Below are 26490 nucleotides of genomic sequence, written 5' to 3'. Positions count from 1 at the left end.
GCTTTAAGCACTGGCCCAGCCTTAAATGGTGATGGAAGGATGAAAAGCCAAACAAGTAAAACCTGAAGCTACAGGAAGCTGAAGAAAAGGTCGTCTGAAAGCGCTGCAGTCCAATAAACACCCAATGAAAAGTATGGAGCAAGACGAGATACAGATTGTCCAGCAGGATACAAAATAGAGAATCACACTGAACTGATACAATTCAGCAAGTCAACAGAAAACAGAATTTCTGCCAAACAAAACTGGATTCTATGTGAGAGAAGATTCCAGCATATCTGGTCTTTTCACTCATACTCTTTGCTGTTTTCATTGAAGAGGACTACTATGAGGAAATTGAAGGGCCTTGTGCCGAGAAACCCTTACATATCAGTTGTTGGCAGACAATAAAAATAAGTGCCTAATAACTCTTAGCACATACGTTGCATGTAGCAAAAGAAAGATTAGAAATGCTGAAAATATTCTTCATGAACAAAAAATATCAACTGAAAACAAGTCAGGGGGAGTCAAGACTGGAAAAGGGCATCACTACTCTGGTTTAACTTCACTAACTCAAAAAATAAAGCTGTATTATCATGCTCGGCCAAGAGCAGTCACACTTACCGGATTGTCAGTAAACCGTCAGTCACTCTGAACTGGCCCTACAACTAGTAATGCGCTGCTTTGGCAAAGAGGTATTAAAACATCTTCTGTTCTAAGGCCAAGAACTACAGGATATACAGTCTTGGTGAGCATTTCTAAGCTGCCTTACCTCAAACATCTCTTGCTCTGTCCGTTGATGATCATCCAGGAGCTGCTCCAGGTAGGTCAGATTACAGAATTTTTCTAGATAACTATTGTACTGTTTCTGCAGTTGCTCCTCAATCTTCTCATACTCATCCATAAAAGCAGGACTGGAGAGAACAAGCACAAACTACTCAGACCTGTATATACAGAATTCTGAAATAGGCACTTTTGGTTTTGCAGCTTCCTTTCCATGTCTGCTAAACCAATCTAAAAGGACCTTTTGTTTTTAAGGTTCCACACTACTTCAGAGACTAAAAGCATAAGACAAAAAACCTCATTAAACTATCCTGCAAAAATTGCGTATAGCAATATGCAATATTACATACAGCATGTGGACCCACTACCATTTCCTTTCATATTTTTCTTGGTACTATTTTAGGGGATTTTAGGTTTTCATAATTTTTTTTTTTCCTTCAAGATAAAGGTCTCTTTTGTAAAGAACTTACCCTATCTGCATGTCTTCAAACAGGCAGAAAGGCAGCATTTTGCCCCCTTTAGCAGGCAAATCTAAGTTAATTACCCTGCTGTTTCATGACTCAAAAAAACCTGGCTTGTAGCATGGCTGGTAAATTGCCTACTTTGCTAGGAATTTATTTGCTACAAAACTGTGCTATGTCATTATAAGCATAACTAGATTTCACACCAGTAAGTGATGATGTCCTTATACTACAGAGTTAACTGTTACACCTTAAAGAATGCTATTGCTGTTTGATGCTTCCCATCTACCCAATACACTTCCTCCAAAGTGCTACTGGTCAAAACGTGTATATGAATCAGTGTCATTCCTTCCACCACTCCTTTGTCTAATATTTCTCTTTTTTTTTTTCATATTAGGTCAAAAATGGAGCATGATCTTGTAGCTTGTATAAACTTGTAGTTTAATTAAGGGCAAGAAATCAACTCAAACTGTGAATCTGAACATCTTGATTTTATAGCAGCCTGTATCATAGCCTAGAGGAACTATGCATCCTAACAAGGGATGCATAATGAACTTTTTTTATTGGTGGCTAAGAATGCTAGAAGCCTCTGGGAACAGAGGGAATATTTGCACCAGTGGCTATTTTCCAGAGAACTACATGACACAATCTGTATTTAATGACAAAGGAAGAGACAAGACATGCTACCTGATCATTTTATACAGCTCAAGCAGCAATTAAGCAACCCCAACAAATAATATTCTGGCCATTTTTAACTGCCCTGAAATTCTGATTTCAATTACATGCTAACAGAATAATGAACAATTACAATCCAGACTGGGCACTTCTAGAAAAGAGAATCTCTCTTTTCCCACAGGCCATCATCTCAGTCTTCACTCCTCGCTGCTCTAAGCTTTAACAATGCACAGTTCCACCATTTATGCTAACGCTCATTTGTGCGGTAGATAATCAGTTCATAATCTTTACCGAACACTTTGTAGAGTCTGTAGCCTCTTCTGGCTTCTTTCCAGTTCCAATTTTCGTTTTTCAATCTTGGCTTCCAAATTGGCTTCATCCAAAGCCACATTATTCAACATGTCTTTAGTCTTTTGGACTTGTTCCTAAAAGAGAAGGATGGTGCATCATGGCTTACACTGGAATAATTAGAATTATCTTTCAGATGCTGAACGTTCTTCTGTATAATCTTCCATCTCATGTTATCAAATAACGTCATAACAACGAGCTAGAATGTAAACTGGCTAGGTAATGGAAATTAAGAAGTTCTTCATGGCCAGGATAGTGAACTAACTGGACATTTACAAATTTAAAATACCTGATTTTTTTCCCAGACGTTCTTAAAGAAGAACCTAAAAAAACCAACCCAGAGCCTGCCCTGGTCTTTAACTTTATTTTTCCTTCTCACTGGAAAAGCAGTAAAAGATAGGAAGAAGCCTCCTCAAAAAAATAGGACAGGATACATAAGGATGTCTCTTGATGTGTAAGTATCTGAATAAACACAGATGAGAAATACATTTATTTCTTGGTACTCTTTTAGGGAATTTTAGGTTTCCATAATTTTTTTTATCTCTTCAAGATAAAAGTCTCTTTCATAAAGAACTTATTGTATCTGAATATCTTCATCCTTTTCTAAGTCTTGCTTTATCCATCTTCTCAAAATCTGGGAAGCATCCCAGACATCACAACATATGCTACAGGAATCAGGAGGGGGAAGTGGGAATATTCCAGCTTATTAAAATGAGCTGAGTACATTCAGTGTGCTCTTGCTCAGGAAACCGTGAGCACCTTTTCAGTGAGAGAGGGAGGACTTCACACTTGCCGAAATTCCAGCAGTAACTGTAAGGTGCTGCTCAGCTATAACAGGTCATTTCATTAACTGGTCCAGAACCAAACCAGCTGCAGTACGTGTTATTGCTATTTCCCAAGAAGCCAATTGCTCTACTATGCTGCTGTTAGTTTATTAGCACTGCTGCGTAGAATAGCAATGCATATTAACAACACTTAGAATTCATACAGACTACGAGTAGGAGCAGAAACATAAGGAAAGATTGCCAGGAGTATCTATTGATTATGTATAAATTTGGAACTCCACTCCTTGTAATTATACAATTGGACTGGATACAGTTTGCAGTTCAATACCTTACAGTAATCACTACGATTTAATTAACCACTATACTTGCACAGTGGCTGTGAGTGTAGCTAACTGTTCAGAAACACAGGAATCCAAGCACTGGAGCAAAAACAGTGTTGCCAAAACTGGAACAGACAAAAGGTCCTCCAAAACGAGAACTGTAATGATGCACTGGCATGGCGCTAATTAGCACAGTGCCAGTTCTTCTCACCCCTTGGCCAGCTCAACTATCCTCCTTTCAAAGACCAGCTTCGCAACTCCAGAGGCACCAGCACATTTTCAGTTATCAAGTACACCCCTTGCAGCCCTGACTCTCCAAAGTTTATATGGCTTAGACAATGTAAGTGGGATGTAGATTTCTGTGCTGATTTAAGCAATTTTTATCCCTCTTGTAGAGGTTCTGGGGCTACTACTGAGCTCCAGGGAATATGACTAAAGTGTGTTTTCTCCCAGGAGAGAGGCCAGGTGCAGTTCTTTGATGCATCAACTGGAGGAGTGTTTCTGCATATTGAACACAGTTACACAGTGTGACGGTGACAGCAGAGTGGGTCTTAACATGTTCTCCTAGGTGCTGCTGCTAGCATCGTTTACCTTTTCTGCTACAGCCTGAGATTTCTGACTGCCAGCTCACAATCATCACTGTGCCAACACCTCATTCACTCTGTCAGGAAAGCTATCCGTTTCAATTAATACGCTTGCTCACTTTGAACACAACAACCTTCCCAAGTAAAGCATTAGGATCATCAGCGACCGTATTCATTACCACGACACAAGGAGTCATCAGAGGCTGATCTCTGCCTTGAGGAACTTCCGTTCACACATCTGATGTTACCTAAAGACCAAAGTCTGCATTAGCCATTAACTGAAGTTCAACATTAGCTATTAATTAACTGGGTGCAGCACTATTTGGTCCAGCCAGCTGAAGATGATGTGTGCTTTGGCACTCTTAACTCTAGGCTGTTGATAAAAAGAGTTATGTTCTTCTTGCAGGAGAGGAATGATAATTTTGCAATTAAAAATAATTTTGCTTACCAGAACACAGTCAATGGCAATTTTCATCATCTTCTCAGCCTCATTTATCTCCAAAGGTCTGGCAATAGATTCTGTTCTTGCTTCCTATGAAATAAAAATACACCGATATATTTAAAAACTACACAAAGGAACTAACATATATGCAGAACTGAGAGTGGTCAAGCAACAATGATATGACTGCGGGCATAACAAATGGAGTAGGATTTAGTGGTTATTCACTAAGGCTCAGATGATTTAAAGAACAGGAGATGATGAAAAAGTCAGTTAAGTGAGGCTGAGACTAACACTGAGCAATTAAGGCATCTTTTCAAAACAAGGTAAGCGCTACTGTCTGAACTGCAAGTATTCTTGAATGCAGATATTTGGAAACTTCACTGGTTATTACATGTTAGGCAAGGCAGGCAACATGGCACAGAAGATTTAATCATCTTTACAAGATGATCCACGAAAACAATAGTGTAGGTAGATGAGCACAGCGCCACAAAAATTGTGGAGCAACAAGCACTATGAACCCATCTAACTCTGCCAGGCAGATGTATGGGCTTCTCCGATTTTGATAACCGAGTGGTTCAGAATCCTCAACACAAAAAAAAAAGTGATCCTTGTTTAGATCTCAAAGGATGAAAAAACCTCTTCCACTCTCAGTAGTTTTGGTGACAGAGGGGCTTAGGGGTATTCAGCATGCATTTGTCTGGATGATGTCTTACGACACTGACCTGGTCATTACATGAAAACATTGGATTACTTGTTTGCTGCTGGAGAGAGAGGAGGGAGATTTCTGCAGCTAAGTGTCCTTAAAATAATCTTATGTTGGCAAACCATTTGGTAACAGGTGGGTAAAGATGAAAATAGCATCTCTCTAGAGACCATCTGACTAAGAATCTAAAAATGCTTTATACACGTTGCAACAGGCTGTACCCAGCCTACTACAAGATGAATTCTGGACACAGACACAATTACTTTGTTAAGTTACTATGCCAGACACTCCAGATTGCACAGGTGAGTACTAGCACAGGCAGTCTAGCACCCTCCCCACCAGTTCAAATTCAGGGAGTTGCACAATGAACCCAACCAAGGAGTTCATCCAGCCAAAAAAGCAACTTTTTGTCCTGAGCTTATTCCTCTGCTGGATCAGTTCCCTGAACAAGTCTGCTACATGCTGCAAAAATGCTTTTTTTCCTGTCACAAGAAAAGAAGTATTATGTTGGGGAGAGTGACAGGAGTTACATCTGTTGGTGGTAGTGACAGCTTACGCTGCCTAAAGTGCTTGTGAACATTCCCCTGTCCACCCAGAAATACAATCTCCAAGCAGCAGAAAGTTAATTTGGATGAAAATAAGACAGAGAGTCTGCACAATACAATCTTCCTGAATAACTCCACAGGTAGACACTTTTGGAGGAAGACTGGACGAGAATAATGTAGCTCAGTAGCTATTCTGAGAACACTATGCATTTAACAAGCTCAACAAAATGCCTATTTATTTGTGAGGGCTTTGCCTGAACTGAAATGGCAGCCAGGGTCAGCCTGGTGAAGACACTGCCCTGCCAACTGTACCCACTTCTTCTGTAGCAGAGAGATCTCTGCTACAGAGCGAACATATTTCGAACAAAAGAGTTGATCACTCAGCAGGGGGAAGGAAATTATTTTCCTTCCCACTTTCAAAAGAGATAAAAGAAACAGCAAGGATCTTAGTTTTTAATTATAAACAATTCCCTTACCAATTTCCGTTCAGTAGCCTGGTAAAACACCCGCAGAACATGCACAAGTCACTACAGTGTGTGTCAGGTCAGGGTAACTGATGGGTTTTAGATACACTTCTGAGGATCTAGCTTTTAAGTTGGAATAATTTATACAAATTTAATGTCTTCTTCTACCTTCCCTCTACTGCCCGTGGAAGTTTCACGTACAGACCACAGTCTTCACGCAGAGGGCCACATCATTTTCTAGAACAAGGTTCAGTCCTATGGTCACACCTGCTTGGAAACATTTGTCAGGCCAATGAAGAGTAGTGTAAAGGCAGAAATTTGTATTTTCGGACTGCGGAATCAGGGCTAAACTGGAAAAGCAGAAGGTCAAGGCAATCACCCTCCTCACACCCCAAGAAACAGAGAGGAGAATTCAAGTGGACCATTACAGCTCCTGTACACACACGACTCCTCCCTAAGACTCTGCATTCAAATGTACACTTTTCACTTCACTGTTACAAACAGTGCCATTAACCTAATTTTGACACTTTGGAGTAGTAAATTTAAATGGAAAATATAGTAAATATAACGGGAAAAAATAGTAATATATAATGGCAATATAATGGTAAAATAAATCTATTTTGAGACTATCAAAGCTGTCAACAAATTTTTTAATGGAAGTTTGTAACAGCTTCCCTGGGTACCCGTCACTGGGCCATTTCCTGTTATCCTATGAAAACTCTCAAAGAGAAAACTTTTGGTGTTAATATCTCTTTTCAGGAAAGACCCTGCAACTGGCCATATAGAAGGGGATTAAAAGGAAGGCAGCTCACATTAACATGCCTGGATAAAAATAAACACCCCACAAAGATCATGAAGATGTTATGGAAAGCACTTACTTTAAAATACCAAAGTTACTCAATTTAAACATTCTTCAGCCATAAGCATATTAAAGAAAATTAATTTAACACAACCACTTTAACTGTCTCTGACTCCCTGCATGAGGAAATAAAGCACATTTTTCCTCCAGCCCAACTCATCCTCACTGGTATGTCTTACCCAATATAAAATATGCAGTAACATGACGACTGAGATTTTTAAAGCCTGGCTTTACACAAAGGCTCATCTGTTCACTCTTGAATCTGTGGATACAAATAGGCTGTATACTTGAAGGCAAAACCAATTTTCTAAATTTGTCTAAATATCAGGTATTACATTGCCATTGGCTCTACTCACAATTCCTTGTGCTCAAAAAAAAGTGTGCAAATGAAACTGAGCTGAAAAATACGGCCTCATTCATCTTCTTTTAAAGTAATGCACTCTTTGCAATTAGGTGTACTAATCAGAATACACATTATAATACTCAAGAGGTTTCCTTTAAATTAACTATTAAAAATAGAGTTCTCAGACAAAAAATACATAAAAATTATCAAGGCAAGAGGAGGTGAGAAGCAGAACAATTTAGGACTATGCCTGGTAATTACAACTTGAGAAAACAGACATACACAAAACCAGAGAGGTACTCATGAACAAGCTGATTGTTTACCACTCACCAGTGCTTCCTGTTCAAAGTGTCCAAGAGCTCCCTGGCTATAGCTTTACATGATAAATACTAATTAAATATTAGGGAAGCCAAGTGTAAAATTATTTTTGATGAACTAAAGCTGACAATTATTAAAGAAAACACACAAAGGCACACAAGAGTCACCATTTGCTGCCATTATTTCTCCTCGCTGGTTGGACTCATACTTGGTGCTGCATGGAAGGGCTGAGACTTTAATTCTTCAAGTTTTGCATCTTACTTTGGACAAAGCCAATCGGAAGTACCAACAAATTAGTTGGCTGGTTTGGACTTGAAAACTTGGTTTTCTTTGGAAATGAGAATTTAATTACAAAGTAAGAAAGATTTCTAACCAAAGACTAGCTGACTGCCCAATCAAGCAGAACAGAGCAGAGCCTGACAAGACGGTCCTCACAGGACATAAAGTTAGCACTGAAGCCAGCTCTGTCCAAATTGCACCAGTTTTGGCATCAAAAGTCAAAAATCAAAGTTAAATTTCCTTAGAGCAAAACTGTACTGCAGCCATTTCAGGAAACAGCACTGATCTTAAAGCCTTCAAAAACTCCATCTGTCTAAAGAATTTACTCATCTCAAATCCACATCCCTGCTGAGCAACGGTTCCCTGGGTCAAACAGCAGCGAGGGAGAAGACCACAGTGAATCTTCAGAGCAGAAGCCTGAGGTTCTGTCCACAGGAATCAGATCAGCAGCCAGCCTACCACCTTTTGCTGAAGAAGTCAGCCTAACACAGCACCACAAGTTACCGTTATGCTCGCAACGCTCAGGTTAGTGTCACAGTACTGCTTCTTTCTGCCAAAAGATAACGAAGCAACTGGTTCATCTAACCAGGAGTTCTATCTCACTCAGCAAAAAAGCATCCTGTAAGATACAAATACAGAGACAGTAACCGTATCAAACCCTCTTCCAGCTTCACTGTCAAACATCCAGCTAAACATAAAAAGGCTGGTTGAAATATAAAATGCAGAAAAGCAGTACAAGACTTGCCTTTCCTGTCACTAAAGACCAGTTCCACAAAGCTCTGCAGCCTCAAGCTTCCTGGATGTGGAAACACGTGGACCTCTCTGCCCCTCCAGGATCAGTAGGGAATACCTATCTTTTATTGAGAGTATCTTTTAGGGTATGCACACAATCTCTGAAACATGTGGTAACATGCAGGTGACTCCGTTGCCTGAACAAATGTGTCCACTGTCATCTTCCAGGTATGGCCTAAGTCCATATTATATTTGCCAGCCCTCTTCAAATGTCTTGGACACTCTCAGACACCTGAAATGAGACTAGATGCCCATAAAAGCTCCTGAAAGTTTGGATGTCAGCCTACTTGCGTGTTAAACATAAGATAAGAAATATCCTATACCGACAATTAAAATTGTTGAGAAAATATGACAAAACTCTCCAAAAGCATCAAGAATTAGCAGACAACACTACAGAGGTAACTGGTATGTTCTCAAGTATCATATGGGCTCCACAGACTAAGTACTGGCCGAGGGTCAAAATACAGCTCCTGGCATCTTCTGACCTTAGCAGAAACCGTTAACAGCAAATAGCACTTTCCAGGTACGTTGTACCTTTCCATCGTGCGCAAGGTGTTACAATCTGATTCAGAATTCTTACATGAAGGATAATGTTGTGAGTCCATTCTGAAATCTAGAAGCACTTTCATGGACTCACTTGTAGCTTGGCTCATTTAGCTTAAATGTCAGACCTGGAATGGGAAATAGCTCTACTATAGCTTGGCCTTCTGCTGAAACCTGAAGAGCTTCTCTGAAAGTCAGTCAACTGTCAAGGTGGTAGCGTTGGTGCTAGCACTTATCTCTATGCAGAGGTTACTGCAACTAAGGCGCAAATTCTGAGTGCACTTCCTACTTCGCATTGTCTTGCTGAGCAAATACGTTAAGGTACAAGAGGTAATCCATTCAACTTCATAGAATCAGAGAATAGTTTGGGTTCAAAGGGACCTTTAAAGGTCATCCAGTCCAACCCCCCTGTGATGAGCAGGGACATCTTCAACTAGATCAGAGCCCTGTCCAACCTGACCTTGAATGTTTCCAGGGACGGGGCATCCATCACCTCTCTAGGTAACCCCTGCCAGTGTTTCACCACCCTCATCATAAAAAAATTCTTCCTTATATCTAGCCTGAAACTTCATTACACCCCTGTTGATACTCCTATCTCCCCAGGTGCTGCAGTGTTAATGTGGAACACCGAAGCCATCCTAAATTCACACACTCCCTTGCTGCACATGTAATGTCACCATGCAAAAAGCCAAATGCACCCACTAGCCACAAAAAGCAGGAGCAGGAGGATGCTACCATCTCTGCAAATGCACCCCATCACTTCCCTTGTTGAGAATTTTCTCCCAGGAGCTTTATACTTGGTTAACAACGAAGAGCCACTATTGCAAAAACTGTTCTGCAAATATGCCCAGTGAACCATTTTCAACTGGCAATGGTTTTCCAACATTATGCATCAAAAGCTGATAAACCAACCTTCCTGCATGCTTAATGTATGGATAAATGGATGCACATATCTTCTGAACTGTAGTAAGGAATCAAGGCAAGTAATTAAGCATGATGAACACACAAGTCACTCATGATAAATGTGGTGTAATATATGTATATATTGATGTGCTCAAGGTCTAGTAGAGGTTTCTAAACACCTTTTTTGTGATAGAGACCAGAAATGAAAGCTTTTTTCTAACGCACTGGTCTTGCACCAAGCATTTTTTGACCACAGGTTAAATCCTTCCTCATTTTTCAGGAATTTGTAAGCCCGATGTATACCAAAGTTACCTCCTCACTGTCACTGCTGCCTTCAATCTTAGTCCAGGAAGAATTACATCCCCTGCTCCCTGAAAACAGGGGTTTTGCAGCTACTGCTACCTGTGCAGGCAATAAAGCTCTCCTTTTGAAGATGTTATTATTCAGGGAGTTTATTAACACACACTACGATTACATTTGGCCAATATAGGGAATGGATCATTAGGCATCGTTATATATGAACAGGAAGGCACAGGAGGGACATTAAAAATAATCTAGATCTTCTGAATGAATCTGATACTTCCCAACAGCCTATTTTCCTCCTCAATTATCTTGACCTTTGATCTCTTAAGAATTTTGCTGCTTCCAGGCTATGCTGCTTTCTTGTATGCTCATCTCAGCAGTCCATAAAGGGAATCCACAGAGACATTTCCCTACTCAGCGACGCAGAGCCCTCAATCGAAGACAGTGTCTGAAACCCCCTGGCTATCCTGATGTATAAAAAGCATGCCACAAGATCTGTGATAGAGAACCAACTGGAAAGCATAATTTTCTGCAGACCAAATAGAATCAGGGGGCCTGCCTAGCCAGATAAGTAGTAATCTGAACATATGCTTTATGACAGAAGAAACCCCTTACAAATACTGGCATACAGACTGCTGAGGCAAGAAAGGGAACTTTAAACCTTTCTGACAGGCACGAAATTACGCTTCTCTGTGCCCTCCCCACATACCCTTCCAGGTCCAACGGTCTCTTCTGGTTCACGAGCAGATTCCACTGAACTACCCTCAGCTCACAAACCCCAGCACATGCTTACTGTTATCTTCCTACATCCTTAAAAATCTCACCTTTAATTTACTTCATGTAAGGTTTCATGGCACCCTGCATTGGTAAAGCTTGGATTAGCTCACAGGACTACAGGGTGTCACTTAATGGGTCCTTAACCAGGGGGTGGCTTGTGATGTCTCTTGCAGAGTCTGGCAAGGCAACAAAGAACATCGCTCTTCTAGCGGAGCAAAAGCTAAGTTTGTGGGTGAATTTCCTCATATAAATAGACAGATACGTTCTTGGGCAGCATGGACAGGTGGGAGCTTGCTTTTTGTTTTTTAAAGGGGAAAAAGAGCAGGGTCATCAAAAAGGCAAGACACCCAGTCAGGTAAAAATCTTTTCCGTTTCTCCTTTTATCCACATTCTTCTGTAACAAAATCAGAAATAGAATTTCCTTTCCTTATAGATAACATAAAAGAAAACCTCAGGAAGGGTTATGATTTGCTTAGAAAAAAAGCAACAAAAAGGAGTATATTTTTCAGCAGCATATTCCAGACCTCAAAGAGACATAAAGGCATCATGCAAAGTTGCAGCAGGCATTGTGTCTGCAGCAAGACCACCCAAAGAGACAGTGTAAACTTTTAATTCACTTCAACGCTTTGACTTCAGTAAACATTGCCATACAACCCGGGTTTCCATTTTCAGCAAAGCTTAACCAGCAGTAAGAGCAGCAGCTGCTGTATTCCAGCAACAGAAATACCAGGTGGCTCTCTTTGGGCAGGAGTAAAGGCATTTTAAATAGCTAAATATAGCTAAAATCATTCTCCTTATGTTTAAGCCAGCACACTTTCCTCTTAAGTAATTAAAATTTTGACAGGGCTATACTTTCTGTCTTATGAAGGAAGGTTAGGAATAACGAACAACCGAAGCTTCACCAGATATTCAGAAGACCATGTTTCTGATTTAGCCCAATTCAGTGGAACTTCTTGCAGGTTCCTACAGGTTTTGACAAATGCTGTGACATACAAAAGATGGTTCAAATGCAATTTTCTTCCCCGCCAAACTAGAATGGTTTTTCAAAACAGTCCAGAACTGAGCTACAAGAATTCAGATCTTTCAATTAGCTGACCAAGTTATCAATGCACTGACTGCAAGGAGAAACGTGCCACCCGTCAATTTATAGCTGATGCTATGCCTTCAAGTTAAATACTCCTGGGAAGTTCATGACAAAAATCATTTCTTACATAAAACACATCCACAAATGTTACATCTATGTAGCATACAACCATGGTTATAGCTGAAGCTTCAACTATATCTTACAGTTGCAAGGTTTAATTTTGGCTTCCCATTTTGCAATAAGCCCTTTTCCTCAAAACTGATAGGTTAGGTTTTGGTCAGAAGTGGGTTAGTTCAAGAAAATTGAAGCAAACTAGGTAATTCTCCAGAGTTCTGGCAATTTCAAGTTACAAATTTCCACTAGAAAACATATGCGTGGAAACTTTGTAACCAAAGCACAGGAAATGAGAGAAATTACTTTATCAGCCTCCCCCAGGGCAGTATCTTGTACCCAGAACTAACATTTGGCAGATGAAAAATGTTTCCAACATTACAAATAAAACCTTTTTTTTGCAGTTAACTTTCAAAGAGTACTGAATAACGCAGCCGTCACTCAAATCAGATCTACCTTTCTAGAGAAAGAGTAGGGGGCAAGCTACGATAGTGTGAGCAGGGAGAAGGAAGGGTTCTTTAAATCAAAAAGCTTTGAATAAAGAGATCCAAGTTAAATGTCCTTAGCGGCAACTCTGTTCATAGTAACTAATACCGTCTCAGTTCCACAGCTGGATCTAAACGCCTTTGGCTCTCCTAAGAGTTTAATTCAAGCGTTTCACAAACTGAAGTCAGTAAAGAGATTCTCACTGATTTCCATCAGTTCCAGAACAGCTTATACTCTGTGCATACATAACGACAAGACTCGTAGCAATATCCTGCACTTAACTTAGAAATTTATCCTCCATAGATTGGGAAACACTTTCTGTGTCTCTTTAAAGCTTTAATCTATACAATTACAGAAATTACTTTATTTACACAAGAGAGTACACAGGGAATAAACAGTTTGTTTAAGGTCACAGACTAAGTGCCAAGAAAACACACCCACTGCGTTGCCCCTCTTCAGCACAAGCTAAGTACATTAAAAAAAAAAAAAAGGATTATTTTTATCTTTCTTCAGTTTTACAGGGCTTAGAGATAATTAAGAGGTAAATAAAATGAAAACAACCTTGAGAAAGTCAGAAATCTTTATGCCTGCCACCAGCACAGAGGCAGTTTTATTCTGGAATTTTTTTGCTTTGTTATCTTATTGTATCTAATAATTCAGCAAATCTAAGCAAGGCAGCTTCTTGACAGGCTCCTGCTAATGTGCCCACAGGACCTCTGGCAGATGCGAAGTGGCAGGCACTCAGTCAGCTTTGCTGCAGTGTTATAAATACCCCTGAATTTTTCCTTTTGGATTTCGGATGTTCAATGTATGATAACTCAGGAGCGTTCTTCCTCAACTGATCACAACTGACCTTGAAAGTCATTACTGCTTTATTTTGTGCTAAAGAATTATTTTGGATCACCTCAAACACCCCTCCCTCCCCCCAAAGATTCACCTTGCCAGTTTCCCCATGAACCACCGATCACCAGCTGTTCCAGGGTATAGAGGAGCACTGATTTTTCTAACACCCTTCGGCCATTTACAAGGCTGCAGCAGTTGGCTGTGCAGCTCCGGAGGCAGCCACCACACGTGAAACCCAAAGTGAACACGTAGTGACTTGGTGCTGCATTTTGCCCGACTACTGACATTAATTCTGTTGCTGCTTTTCTTGATTTTGGGCCTGACTGACTTACTCAGAGCAGTGGTATTTTCAACTTCTACTTCTTTTAATCATCCTAAGCATTTAGTACAGTGTACAAGGAGAAAGAAAGAAATCCAGACAAAATCTCCCATCCACCTCAAATCCAAATCCAACCTCCAACTTCCCCATCCAAAAAAAAAAAAAAGCTAGAAAACAGGTTAAAGAAAGCCAGAGCTCAAAGTCTCTAGTTACTCTTCCAAAACTAGTTGTAAATATTCTGAAAATTAAGGCTACATAGTAATGCAATGCAGCGAAAGTCTCCCTGGCAGTAAAGGAAACAACGAAGACGAACACATAAGTCTCCATGCATAGAATTTGCTTTTCGTCTAGGTATCTCGCTGTGTTGTACCAAAATTCATTCATCAACTCCACTACACTCTACGAATTCCATCTTTGCAATTTCTACGCTCTAAGACTTGGACCAGTAAGACTGGAAACCGCAAACTATCTTGCAAATGTAAGGCTTAAATGTGTTTTAAAATAAAAATTCTGTGTCTGCACCACTGCACTTGCACAGGACACCAATAACCTATACTGTGCTCATCCACAGTTGGTCTAGAAATAACACAGCTTCAATAGAATTCAACGTTTAACTCCAAAAGTCCTCTGATCAAGTAAAGCTTTTCACCCTTTTCCCCCTCAGCGTTGAATTGCTTCCCAGAGTTAACTGGGCCAAGCTCCCGTTTAACAGTTACCTGACAGTGCAGGTGACATGGCCGTAGTAACACGCGTGCATCGCCTGTACTTCTTCCCCTCCACACCCGGTGCTCCCCAACCCGCTGCACGAGTTGGGATCCGCTGAGAGCAGGAAAGGAAATCTCTTTCCTTATCTGCAGGGCTGGAACCAAATGGCTTCTCTTTACATTTAAGCTTTCTGCTGCTTTAGGATCGTTAATCAGAAAATGCCTTTCTCTTCTTTTTCAAATATAAAATCTGATCTCTTTTTAAAACCAAAAAAATGACATTTGTGATTTTTCACCTGATGAGAAAAGTACAGCTTTTGGTATTTCTTTTTTTTCCAAAAATCTTAACTAACAGCATCATAGTCTGAATTCAGCAAATTAATACCTGTAGGTTTTATTTTTTCCTCTGGTCTTTAATTAAAGATATTTTTTACATTATAGATTAACTTTGAAAGCAGTTTACATATACATAAGAACTATGTAATCAGTCAGGAAATAATGTATTTGCAAAGGCATCAGAAAGGCACAGTACCACATTTCCAAGAAAACAAATACAGACTTAAACCCTTCCCGATAAATACATACAAACATTTACACCACTATGTATCTACAATATATCTAATATAACCATTCCCTTAATAAACTCTTCTCTAGCTGAAATTTGTTTTCATTCAGAAAGTAATTTATTAAAAAAAGTGTTCCATGGCTTGGAGCAATAAAATTTATCTAACGCATAAGGCTTTTCTATACAATTTCTATACAAATTATGTGCAAAAAGAACTCCAATAAAAAAAGGTTGTGACACAAATTAGAGTCAACAGTTCTAAAAGAAATAATGAATTTTACTTCACTTTTTCCCAATGATCTTTCCCCCAAAACTGCTCAGAGAACAGACCTAGTCAACCTATTGGTGTCAAACACTGGCATTTCTTTTACAGTTACTGGAAAATGAAGCAGTCTTCACTTAGGACAGAAACAAGATATATCATCAGCCTGTCTACACCTAGGTAGGGAGATCCTTCATTTAAATATTTGGAAATGGATGGATTGGGGAAAAAAAAAAGAGATCAGAGATTCAGGGCACATAAAACTACCATGTTTTCAAATTCATTAAAACAGTATCACAGTTGTCGATGCATTTTAGTATGTGCAACAGGTTTCAGGACATAAAATATAATAAAACAACCCATACTGCTCTCCTACCACCCTTTAATAGCGCAATCCCTCTGTCAGTGCAATTTATTGTGTGCGCTACTGAGCCACGCAATGTCAAAAGAAAATAAGCAATGGAAATCAATAATCTTCACATTAAAAAAATAATAAAAGTAACTTTAGATTAACAGCAACTAATTGGACATCTACGGACAAAGCTCTAACTTCCCACATGAAGCCAGAATTAACCGCACTTCTACTTCTGCCCACCTGGAATGGGGTGGGAAAGGCAGGCAGAAGACACCATCCCTGTGATCTTCTGAGCACCTCACCAACTCTGTGAAGGATCCAGGGAAGATGTGTGAAATGAAGAAGGGCAATTCCTTACTGCCCTCAACACTGGCTACTTAGCATGAACTGCAACTCCACTGACTTCCGTGGGCATTATCAGACCTAACAGCAGCAGGTGGGCTCTAAGCCTCTCATCTGATGAGCAAATTTCATACTTCAAAGTGGAAGGCAGAGTTGGGTGCCTACAATTCCGAAAGGAAAACTTGACAAATTTCACTGAACAACTGGTTACTGCAACCTCATGGCTTTTAACCTGAAACAAATTTGCTTTGCTACACGTTCAAGTTTCAAACTTGTCACATGCTTATGTACCAAACTTAGCATTTAGCACACAAGCCAAAAATCAGTTCTTCAGGTTTAACAAATCACTGAAGAAGGCTGGAACCAGTCAGAAATGATAATGGACAGAGCATGAAAGTCTCTGCTGCTGCTCTCTCTGGAGATTCTTACTGTGCTGTCATAGTGTCACCTTGTGCTTTTAGAATACAAACTCAGAGCTAATGAGACAGAAGCACAGGTCATCTTTCCTAAGACATGATTTCTTCAAGACAACAAGTTCAATCTGTCAAACCTTTTTGCAAAGTATAAACTGTGTACCTATATAGGATTAGTTAACCTCATCTTGTGCACTCAGTTGTCATGCCACAAGAAACATGCGCTCCCTACTGTATATAAGAAATACTGTCCTTTTAGAAATCGCACCTTTAAATAGTCTTCCATTGAAGATTTCTTCATGGACCCGACAAGAAGTGGCTGCACTGAAGCACTTACTCATCTCTTGATTTTTCATTTCATGCTTTCAGCACACTGCACTTGTGCAAGTCCTTTTTCCAGGGCCCAGTTCTAAAGTCAGTTGGACTCCTAAAAGCCTTGATTTAAAGTGATTAAACAATGCTGAATTTCAAACCAATGCTTGAGTACTTTTTAAAAATGTTGCCTTATACTGACCTATACTTGACTTTTTACTGGAGTGCTTAGGGATGCTGTACACAGAAAAAAGGTTTTAATGCTCTGAAGCAAATATTAACATGTTAGGTAGCATTCATGTGAAAACTATTTCAAAGCCAAGAAATTAAGTGAAGAGTGCAAGATGAGAAGTGACTGATCAACGGTTTTGCGACAATCATGTATGTTGAATTAAACTGGCTTATCACTGCTCTCTCCCTTGTGAAATACTAATACCTTTCACACTGCTGCATGCCATGCTGACTTACATATCTAGCAGAAAAGGCACTGTTCCACAGATAATCTTCCCTGTATATCGCCTACCCTTTGAAACGCTTGTACTCCATCAAACAAGGATCTGGGAGCATTAATCGTCAAGGCATACAGTCTATAGCTCTTACAGGATGCACTTCCTACAGCTCAGATACTGCAAATCTGAAGATTACCAAAAACGGCACTAGAACATTCAAGGTTTTCCTTCTTTTAATGTCTATTTTCAGAAAATGAAAAACCTCCAGCTTTGCAGATAAAGGCATTTAAGAAAACACTTGAAAGACTTACTGGCAGTGTTTCAGGACACTTCTGTGACTTCATGCAACAGCTTGTGACTTTACAACTAAGCTGAAGAATATGTACCCTGCGGGCTTATGAGGCCTTCAATTACTGTAACAGAAATAATGAGCCTTGCACTTGGAAAAATAATGGCATTAATCATTTATCTTTTAGAATATATCTATCCCCACCACTAAAACGTACATACTAAGTTAATATTTCCAAACTGTTCTACAGAGAGTATTTCAGATTCCTGCTAAAGAGAAAATGCCAAACTGTTCTCTCAGGCTTACTGTAAACCAAGTATGAATATGAGTGGGAAGGAAATGCAAACTTCCAGACCCACACCTTCAAACTCATAGAATATTCATTTTAGATGCAGCCATTAAGAAGAACTACTGATACTTTTTCCATCTTTTTCTTTTGCAGGGCCCAGTGAACACAAGTTCTCATACACTCTCCAGCATGTACTTACCCTTAATTCAACTTCTTTGCCAAGTAAGTCATACAGATTTGCGCCTTTGGAGGTGATTTCGGAAGCAAGCTGTCTAGCTGCCTTCAAGTCAGCGATCTGGAATCACAGCAACAGCACTGAATAGCAAAAAGAGAATCCCCAATATCACGAAGAAAATCCACAATAGATTTTTCCTATTTTGATGTTAAAATTGCGTAGGAGGTCAGCACAGTGGCCAAAACTCTACTACAGTATTGAAGATGTCCACCGGAATCAGAGTGAGCCTATCTCTTGGCTTTAAAACGGTCTAGAGGAGGCACCATTTAGACATAGGCTTCTGGGTGAAACCCCAGCCACTTTAGGATGACAACAACAACAACAAAAAAAACAAACTCCACAAAGCTGTGACTCAACCAGTTGTTGGTTCACGTGCTGGCAGGGACAAAGGGAAATACCTTTTTCAAACGCAAAAGTAAAAGTATATATACCAAAAGGTATGTGACTAGCACATCACGTGGGTAATGAATATTGATCAACTACAAGTGTTTTTTCCTTATCTCTCCAGGTGTTTTCTTCAGAGAGACACATCAGACTTGCATAGAGGAAAAATCACCTGTGATTCTGCCATTTTTTAAGAATGGTAGTATTATTGCAGTTGGACTCGATGATCTTAAAGGTCCTTTCCAACCACAACAATTCTATGATTTTATACATGTTTTTATATAGCTATAAAAGAATCAAAGACTAAAAATATTAGAATACAGAAGAGGCGCTAAAACTAACAAAAAGCAGTAGCAGGAATTCATTTTATTTAACAAAGCGCTGGGGTTTTTCTAAGATCTAGAGATGACACTTATTTTAAAGGCTTGAACAGTTTTGATGTCTGTTAGGGCAACGTGAAGTTTTCCCTTTCCTTCAATGCAAACATGCTGAAAACCAACTTTCAGTCAGTATTTTGCAAACTCCTCCTGTTGCAACAAGGTTATTAGATAGAAAATAGTCTTTATTCTGGCCTACTCCAATATTTCTATGATTTCAAGAGCAGTCCAAACCAAAGATAACCAATTTTGTGCCACTGTTGCCTTGCATTATGTTTCTGGTTGAGAATTCACAGAGATTGTAACAAATCATAGCATATAACCTTAACTACACAAATCACGAGTTAAAACCATACCCACTCCCTTGCGAGAACATTCTCTACTTAAGTTTCTGATAGAAGATGGATTTGTTTTTCATAAGTTAACACAAAACCCTTGCCCAAAGCAAGAGTACAAGTTTTCCTTACTTTTGAGCCAAGATCAAACTTGAACTTGCTGCTGTCTTCCTCACTCACATCAGCACGTTCCACTCCTTTGGTATTCATAGCGCCATAAAGCACAGAGGTGACCTTTAGCAGTTCCTTCACCGCATAGCCATCTGCCTGGTAAAGCTTCTTAGTGTTGAGCTTTATGTGAGCTTTGGTAGCCTTTGGGAAGAAAGAACGAATTCATCGTGTCACAAAGAACTAAATCTTCATTTACCTCATCACACTTCACTCGAAAGCTCTTTTTGGGGGCACCATGCTCTGCTCTACAGAAATAAACCTTTCTGTTTGAAAACACAAGTTTGCCTCATCACATTACTGATGTTTCCAAAAGAAGTTTTTCTGAAACGTGTATTTTCCGCATGTCAGAACATCTACAGATAATTGCCGGAATGAAAAAACTCAAACTATCCATTAATTCTTCCCTGCATGAAGATCAGCAAAAACCCTGTGCACCACTTAAACTTAATTTGAATTTAAGTGGAACGTAAGTGCTGCCCAGGTCTTGTGATGATGCTGCAGAGAGGTAAATTTCACCCTTAATGAGTTACAAGAATAAGATCAATTATCCTAATTTAACTGTCTTCTCTTCCAGCAGTACATTCAGAATATTTTATTGATTCTCTCAAACTTCTCCCTGCTGTGATATTAGGGATTTTATTCCCTTGTCCTCCATCTCTGAAAAGTACAGACAGACCAGTAAGGAAAAAAATCATTTAAAATGATAATACTATCTTTTTATACTTCAAAATAATAAAGGGGAAAGAAAGGCATAATAGAAATGATACATCTGTAACAGAAAGGACACGAATGTTATTCCTGAAATTCCTGACAAGATTATATTAGAAATGAATAGCCACAAGAAGCCAACACCAACCTTCAGGTAAAACTTTGAGGCAATCTTCCTGATTGCACGACTAAACAAGCAAGCAAACAAAAACTGATCACTGGTTATGAACACAAAAACTAAGCATCCAAATGACTTAACATCTTCCTTGCAATATCTTTTTAAGATGAAACTTCTGCTAAAATATTTATCCTTTGGGAACACTGTGTGGCAGAAAGAATCTATCCACGATTCACTTGTCGTACTACACAACTTTGGTATCACAGTGTAACTGCAAGCAAATCACACTCCCCGTTGGGCTCTGATAGTGCAAGACCTTCAATCTGGGGTAAAAGACTCAAACAACAAAAGACAAAAACAAGTTTTGCCCACTCTGCACTGAACTTCACTGAATAACTGACTGCAGGAAAATTTCCTGTGAAACTGAAGAGAGAAAGTACTGCATCTCAAGCCATGGATTTAGCTCCAACTTTTCAAAGAACAAAGGGAACAAAGCAAAGAGTTGTTGGCCCATGTTTCTTCATATGCAACTTGTCAAACTCGGTGACTTTACAATCAGATTTCCATTTCCAATAAATGTTTACCTCTTGCCTCCCTCCTTCCAAAATCTCAACCCAGCAAAGGAAACTGACTCTACATCTGCTTCCTGCCAGCAGGAACTCACCTGAAAGTCAAGTCAAAACTTCCAGAACAGGTTACTGATGTTGTACACCCTGAGCTGGGGGAATTAAGAGACTTATGGTACAAAAAAAAATCCTAATTGCTTTTGAAATTTTTGACCAGCGCGACCTCAAATGAGCCAATACACAAAGTAGAAAGCCAGGTACGTTCTCCTTCCTTCCCTTTCAGTAGAAAGACTCTAAAAAACTAATAGTGGAAACAATAGGTATTAAATTTTAAGAGAAGCAGGTCATTAAATTGACAGAATCTGTTAAACATCCCCTACACAAAGACAACTAACACACCACATCATAAAGGATGTTGTTAAAGACAGGAATTCCAATTTCAGTTCCATGCAACCCCAAGAGAGAAAAAAAAAATCAATGTCTAGTAAAGGGAAAAAAAAAATGTTTTTTCACTCAAAGACTACTTAAAAAGAGGAAAAAAACACACAGACAAGTACACATATTTTTCAGATTGGTATAATGGCACTGCTTACTCAAGAAGGTAACTTCACGTCTGGAAAACTTGAGACAGTCACCCATTTTATAACAACTCTAAATAGTTTTAAAGTTTCTTTAAAAATCACCTCCTTCTATTCTGAAGATCAGATTATTACAATGCAATAGAATAGAAAAATAAAAATATACTACAAGAATGGCATCAACAGCCAGAAAGTTTGCTTTACTTTAAATATGCTTTATTATTATCATAAAGCCAAATTTTGACAGTGTGATGGAAATGCAAAAACAGCCCAGGGAAGAACCAGAACTGCCAGCTGAGCGCTCCAGCCATCCGGTTGCAGAGTCATGGTCTTTAGCCTGTCTAGCCCAAACATTTTGCATTCTTTCCTGTACAACGGCACATTCTCGACAGGAAGAATGAGGATTGCTCTCATCTCCCCATCTTGTTTAATACTCAGAATAGTCTCCTGGGTACTGAAGTAGTGGCTCTACATGTCCACAGGCTGAAATGGGAATTGAACACACGGTACTTCCCGGAAAGCACTCAGGAAGATTATTAGCAGACATCACATCAACTGCTTCTCCCATCACTTCTTAAAAACCAAATATGTCTGCATTTCGCACAAAGTTTGGTACCTTGATTTCCTAAGTATGTTTTAATGAATGCAATTCTATGAAACTAAACTCATCAGAGGCTTTTTGGGGCACTCTTCCTCAAATTTGGATCCACGGGGGCTCGAGTAGGAGCCAGGTATTGAGCCACATAGACTAAGGCAGTTCTAGGTGGGTAAATGATTAAAAAAACCCACATAACACAACCCTGCAGACACTTCAGGAACTTTTGGCCCGAAAAGGAGACATTTAGTAAGTTCTCAAACTACCAGTAACACAGAGCAATACATAATCTGTGTAAGAAAATTAACACATCTTTACTCCTTGCTCAGTAAAAAAGAGCGATACTCCAGTTATAGTTCATGATGATTAATCTATCCTGATATTCTCTTCTGAGACAAATCTGTCTCCATCAAATCTCACATCTGGCTCTGGATGCATAAAGCTATTAGCTACTGGAGAAGATAACTGTGGATTCCATGGACAGTGAATTATTAAGGAAACGCCTACAAGCTTTTCTCATTCCAAAAAGGCTGAAAACCTACAATAATCACCATATTGTCTTGTAGTACTAACTGAGACTAAGTACAGGATGATTAAAGAAATTTCCATTCATTTCATTTTCTGAATTATATTACGTAATTCTTCAAAACTTTTGGGACTTCTTCCATGAAATCAGCTGTTAAAAGGAAAATGTATGGATAACATTATTTCTGCTTCCATATTTGTCCTTTTAAAACATGCCTGATTTGGAGAAGGAAAAATCTCTCCAAACAATTTAGATCTGTTCACTACATCTTATGATGCTTCAGGGCTCAAAAGTGCATTCTGGTATGTACAGACGTGTATCATGCTCTGAACACAGTAAAATTAAGAATTAAGAAAATTTATAGTGGACATCATCACAAATCAGAAGGGAAAAGCTGGCTTGGTTATAAAGTCATTTTAATATATTTTAAAAATTTAAAGAAGTATTATAAGAAATTAATCTTTGGTATTAGCATAAAGACTTCCATTGCTTCCAGACCCACTCACAGCCCCATTAAGTTTTTTCCACCTGATTAAGGGCTCTATGTAAGTGTGTTAAAACAGCAAAGGCTCATGCTGCATCAAAATAACAAGAATGATAGGAAGTACAACGTTATTTTATTCCATGAGAGTAAAAAAGTTGATGGCCCAATTCAAGTATGCTCATGCAGAATGTGATAAAAGATTTGATCTGGCTCAATCTAGCGAGAAGGCTCATACAACAGAATACCAATATATGAGACTGTATCATAATGAAAACATCAGAAGTTACGACTAGTCAAGCATACGAAAGAATCAGGCATACAAAGCTAGCAGTAAATACGACGGGATCTCCTCTGAACCCATTTAAATGGCTTCAAAAAATTTCGTATCTACAGCTGTATCTTCCACTATTACCTTTTTATAAATACAAAGTGACAAGGATGAATATTGTTTCAGCGTTAGATGTTTAGATCCCAATTCTGCAAAGAGATGTACATAACTCTTCGTGATTTCAGTAACAGCACAAGATATACAATACAGCACAAGAATACACTACATACTCAGCCACCCATTGCAGGGAAATTGTAAGGGGTTAAGAGAGAAAGCATTAAAATTAATATGGAACCAGTATTTCAATGTGCTTAAGCATGAGTTCTTAGGCAGACTTACCATAAACTGAGCCACTGCCTTAATGAAGAAAACCCGGTCCTGTTCTGTCTCCACATCAGGAGGAATATCAGTCTGAGGTTCATATCTGTGGAAGGAAGCATACGTAGATTCTGACAAGAAACACATGTGCAAAAGTAAAGAAACTAGTTCATCTGTGAGGCAAACCTCAAACAAAACAAGCATGTACCAGACTGGAAAATAAATCTTTAGCTCCTACTGCAGACTGGGGTATCCAGACCCTGGAACACATACAGTGAGTTTGTGTACAAACTGCAAAAACTGTAAAACCTGAGACACTTGTCCGGAAGGAATTGTTACTGTGGGGTCCTGAATACATCCTTTCAGTCAGTTTTGCAAAGGAGCAGAATTTAGCTGGCTCAATTAAGTCTGTGAAATCCTTATTTTCAGAAGTAATTTACCATCACAAGCTGCTTATATAAATCAAACTAAACTTAATCTTGTGTGGCTTCACAATTTAAAATACCGGGCATACAATTGAGTTAATATTCCCAGTCTTTCCGGTGGTATGTTAAAATGATTTGTACTAGATTACTATTGTTGTTTATAACAAAACCAGCCACCTTGTCCTTTAAAATGTTTCGACGCTTTTCCACGCTCTCAAATTACACAAGAAAAGTTCACACTCAGACACCATTTCAAAGATATTACTCCCAAAAGTAAACAAAACTAATGAAAAAGCAAATTGCAAGATTGCAAAATGCTTTAAAAAAACCACTAGTGAAATGCAGAAACTTCTAGAATCACCAACCTACAGGAACCAGGGAAGAAAAAAAGTAAATTCCCAGGCTCATAAAAGGCTTTGAGATTTTCAGCATTCAAACAGGCAAAAAAGCATCTTCGCTTTCAAACCACATTTGAAATTATAAGCAAGGCACGTGCAAAGTAGCCTGTTTGCTTTAAAGTGTAATTAAAAGGCTCCTAGAAGCTGGAAAAGGTGTCTGCCTGTGTCAAGTGTAACTCTGACCCTTACAGAAAAGGATGCCAGTGTCCAGTTGCTATTTGGTTAGAAAGTAAAGCACTTCACTGTTAGGCATAGGTTTCCCAGTAGTCTTATAACACAGAAGTTTAAGCTTTTAAAAGTGTTCAGGTTCATTAGAGAAACAGGTTTTTAAAACAATATTTTTGTTTTCTTTCAATTGCTCTGGTTTTTTACTGTCACATACTAGGAGGGGACACAGATTCATGTTTTTATACGAGTTGAGAACTGCCAGTAACTTAGACCCCCAGTGTAACAGCAGTATTTTAAAGAACATTTAGGTAACTTAATCCAAGTAATTTTGAATGGTTGTAAGTATTTCCCTGTTTTATTATAATTGCAACAGTATTCAGCAAATTTCTAACAGCTTGGTAATTAAACGTAATGGATACTAATTATGAATCCTGGCCAAAAAATAGCAATCAGGCAAATGGGTCACTGTCATATTTTCAACTGTAATATTCTACCTTATGAGTAGCTTAAAAAACTTAATTTATTTTTTCATTTACATAGGAGAAAGAAGATTATGAATAATTTGATCAGCACCTCAAGTTTCATAAATATTTAACCAAAGTCTGTCAATGGGTTAAGTAGATGTAAAACCACAACTGGATAGTAGTAGATTAGTACTGTAACATTTCATTTTTTTCAAACATGGCATGGATGCCAGACAGTACCAGGTTGAACCAATAACAATTATAGCAATGAGGCAAGAACTAACTTTATCAAGATAAGTTCTCACTATACATCACCCTGTTTGGGCTACAAGGTCAGATATAGGCAGAATGGTAACGGAGTTTGTAAAATACGTGAAGGAGATATGGCTACTTTTTAATAAGTATGCGCACCTTCAGGATGCATTCCCTGCCAGGACTGAGTCACTGTATTTTCTACTTCAGCTACTAAAACACTGGGGGTTTTTTGTATAATCAAACTAAAAACCTGAAAATTTAACTACCACGTTTTCTATCTGACATTTAGAAGACTACATCTCAAAGAATAACTAAATATCATTATGTTCCTCTTTAAACTTCTTAATACCGTTTCAGACCAAAACACCAGCTCCAAGCGTACCCAGGCCATCCCAGCCTCAGCCCCAACATTTGTTAGCCCAATCACCAACCTTTTCACTAGCCACAGCAGCACTTCTGAAACAAGCATGAAGTTTGGGGTATGGAAATTCTGCATAGATATGAGTCGGGGATACCCCAGTGCCCTCATCATCTCAGTAAAATCTGAAAAACAAGTAAGAGCAGCGATTCCTTCTTACGTACCCGCCACAGAGGTTACCAAGAACTCCCGTCCCACAGCGTGCTGTTCACTTACCACTAGATATACCCTGTTCAAAGTACTGCTACAAAAAATCCTGAATGGATTAATTAAAAAAATATCATTTCAAGAGAAAACACGCCTGAGTAAAAAGGCAACTTTTTAACATGAGATTCACTGGGCAGAAACAATGTTAAAACAGCTTCTCTCTACAAAACCCACCACCTACACGAAGTTGCCTGCGGCGATCCCCACCAGGCAGGGGCTGTGCTGCCCCGGCCCTCTCACAGCACAGCCTGCCCGTCAATTTAAACAAAGGCTCCAGCCCTACAGCAGCCTTTCCTGGAGCCCTTGTCTGAAGCACCGGTTAGACCCCAGGCGCCCCTCACCCCCCTGCACCTTTAAGTGCAACTACAGGGCAAAACTTCAAGAGAAAGCGGGACCCGCTCGGCTG

The 26490-nt window shown here is 39.2% G+C and overlaps 1 protein-coding gene across 1 annotated transcript; it reads right to left on the bottom strand.

The window, feature by feature from the left end:
• Positions 1-717: 717 nt before the first annotated feature.
• CLUAP1 (clusterin associated protein 1) lies at positions 718-25996 on the bottom strand (the record flags this gene model as incomplete). Its single annotated transcript, XM_009705201.1, has 7 exons — positions 25891-25996; positions 23771-23855; positions 19490-19669; positions 18226-18321; positions 4381-4464; positions 2187-2320; positions 718-890 (listed from the first exon to the last, which is right to left on the bottom strand). Coding segments are annotated over exons 1-7 (853 nt in total), but the record flags the coding sequence as incomplete, so codon positions are not given.
• Between the last annotated feature and the right edge of the window lie 494 nt (positions 25997-26490).

This window comes from Cariama cristata, unplaced genomic scaffold, assembly GCF_000690535.1.
Source record: "Cariama cristata isolate BGI_N322 unplaced genomic scaffold, ASM69053v1 scaffold16708, whole genome shotgun sequence".
Taxonomy (NCBI): Eukaryota; Metazoa; Chordata; class Aves; order Cariamiformes; family Cariamidae; genus Cariama; species Cariama cristata.
This window is presented reverse-complemented; position numbering and strand designations above follow the sequence as displayed.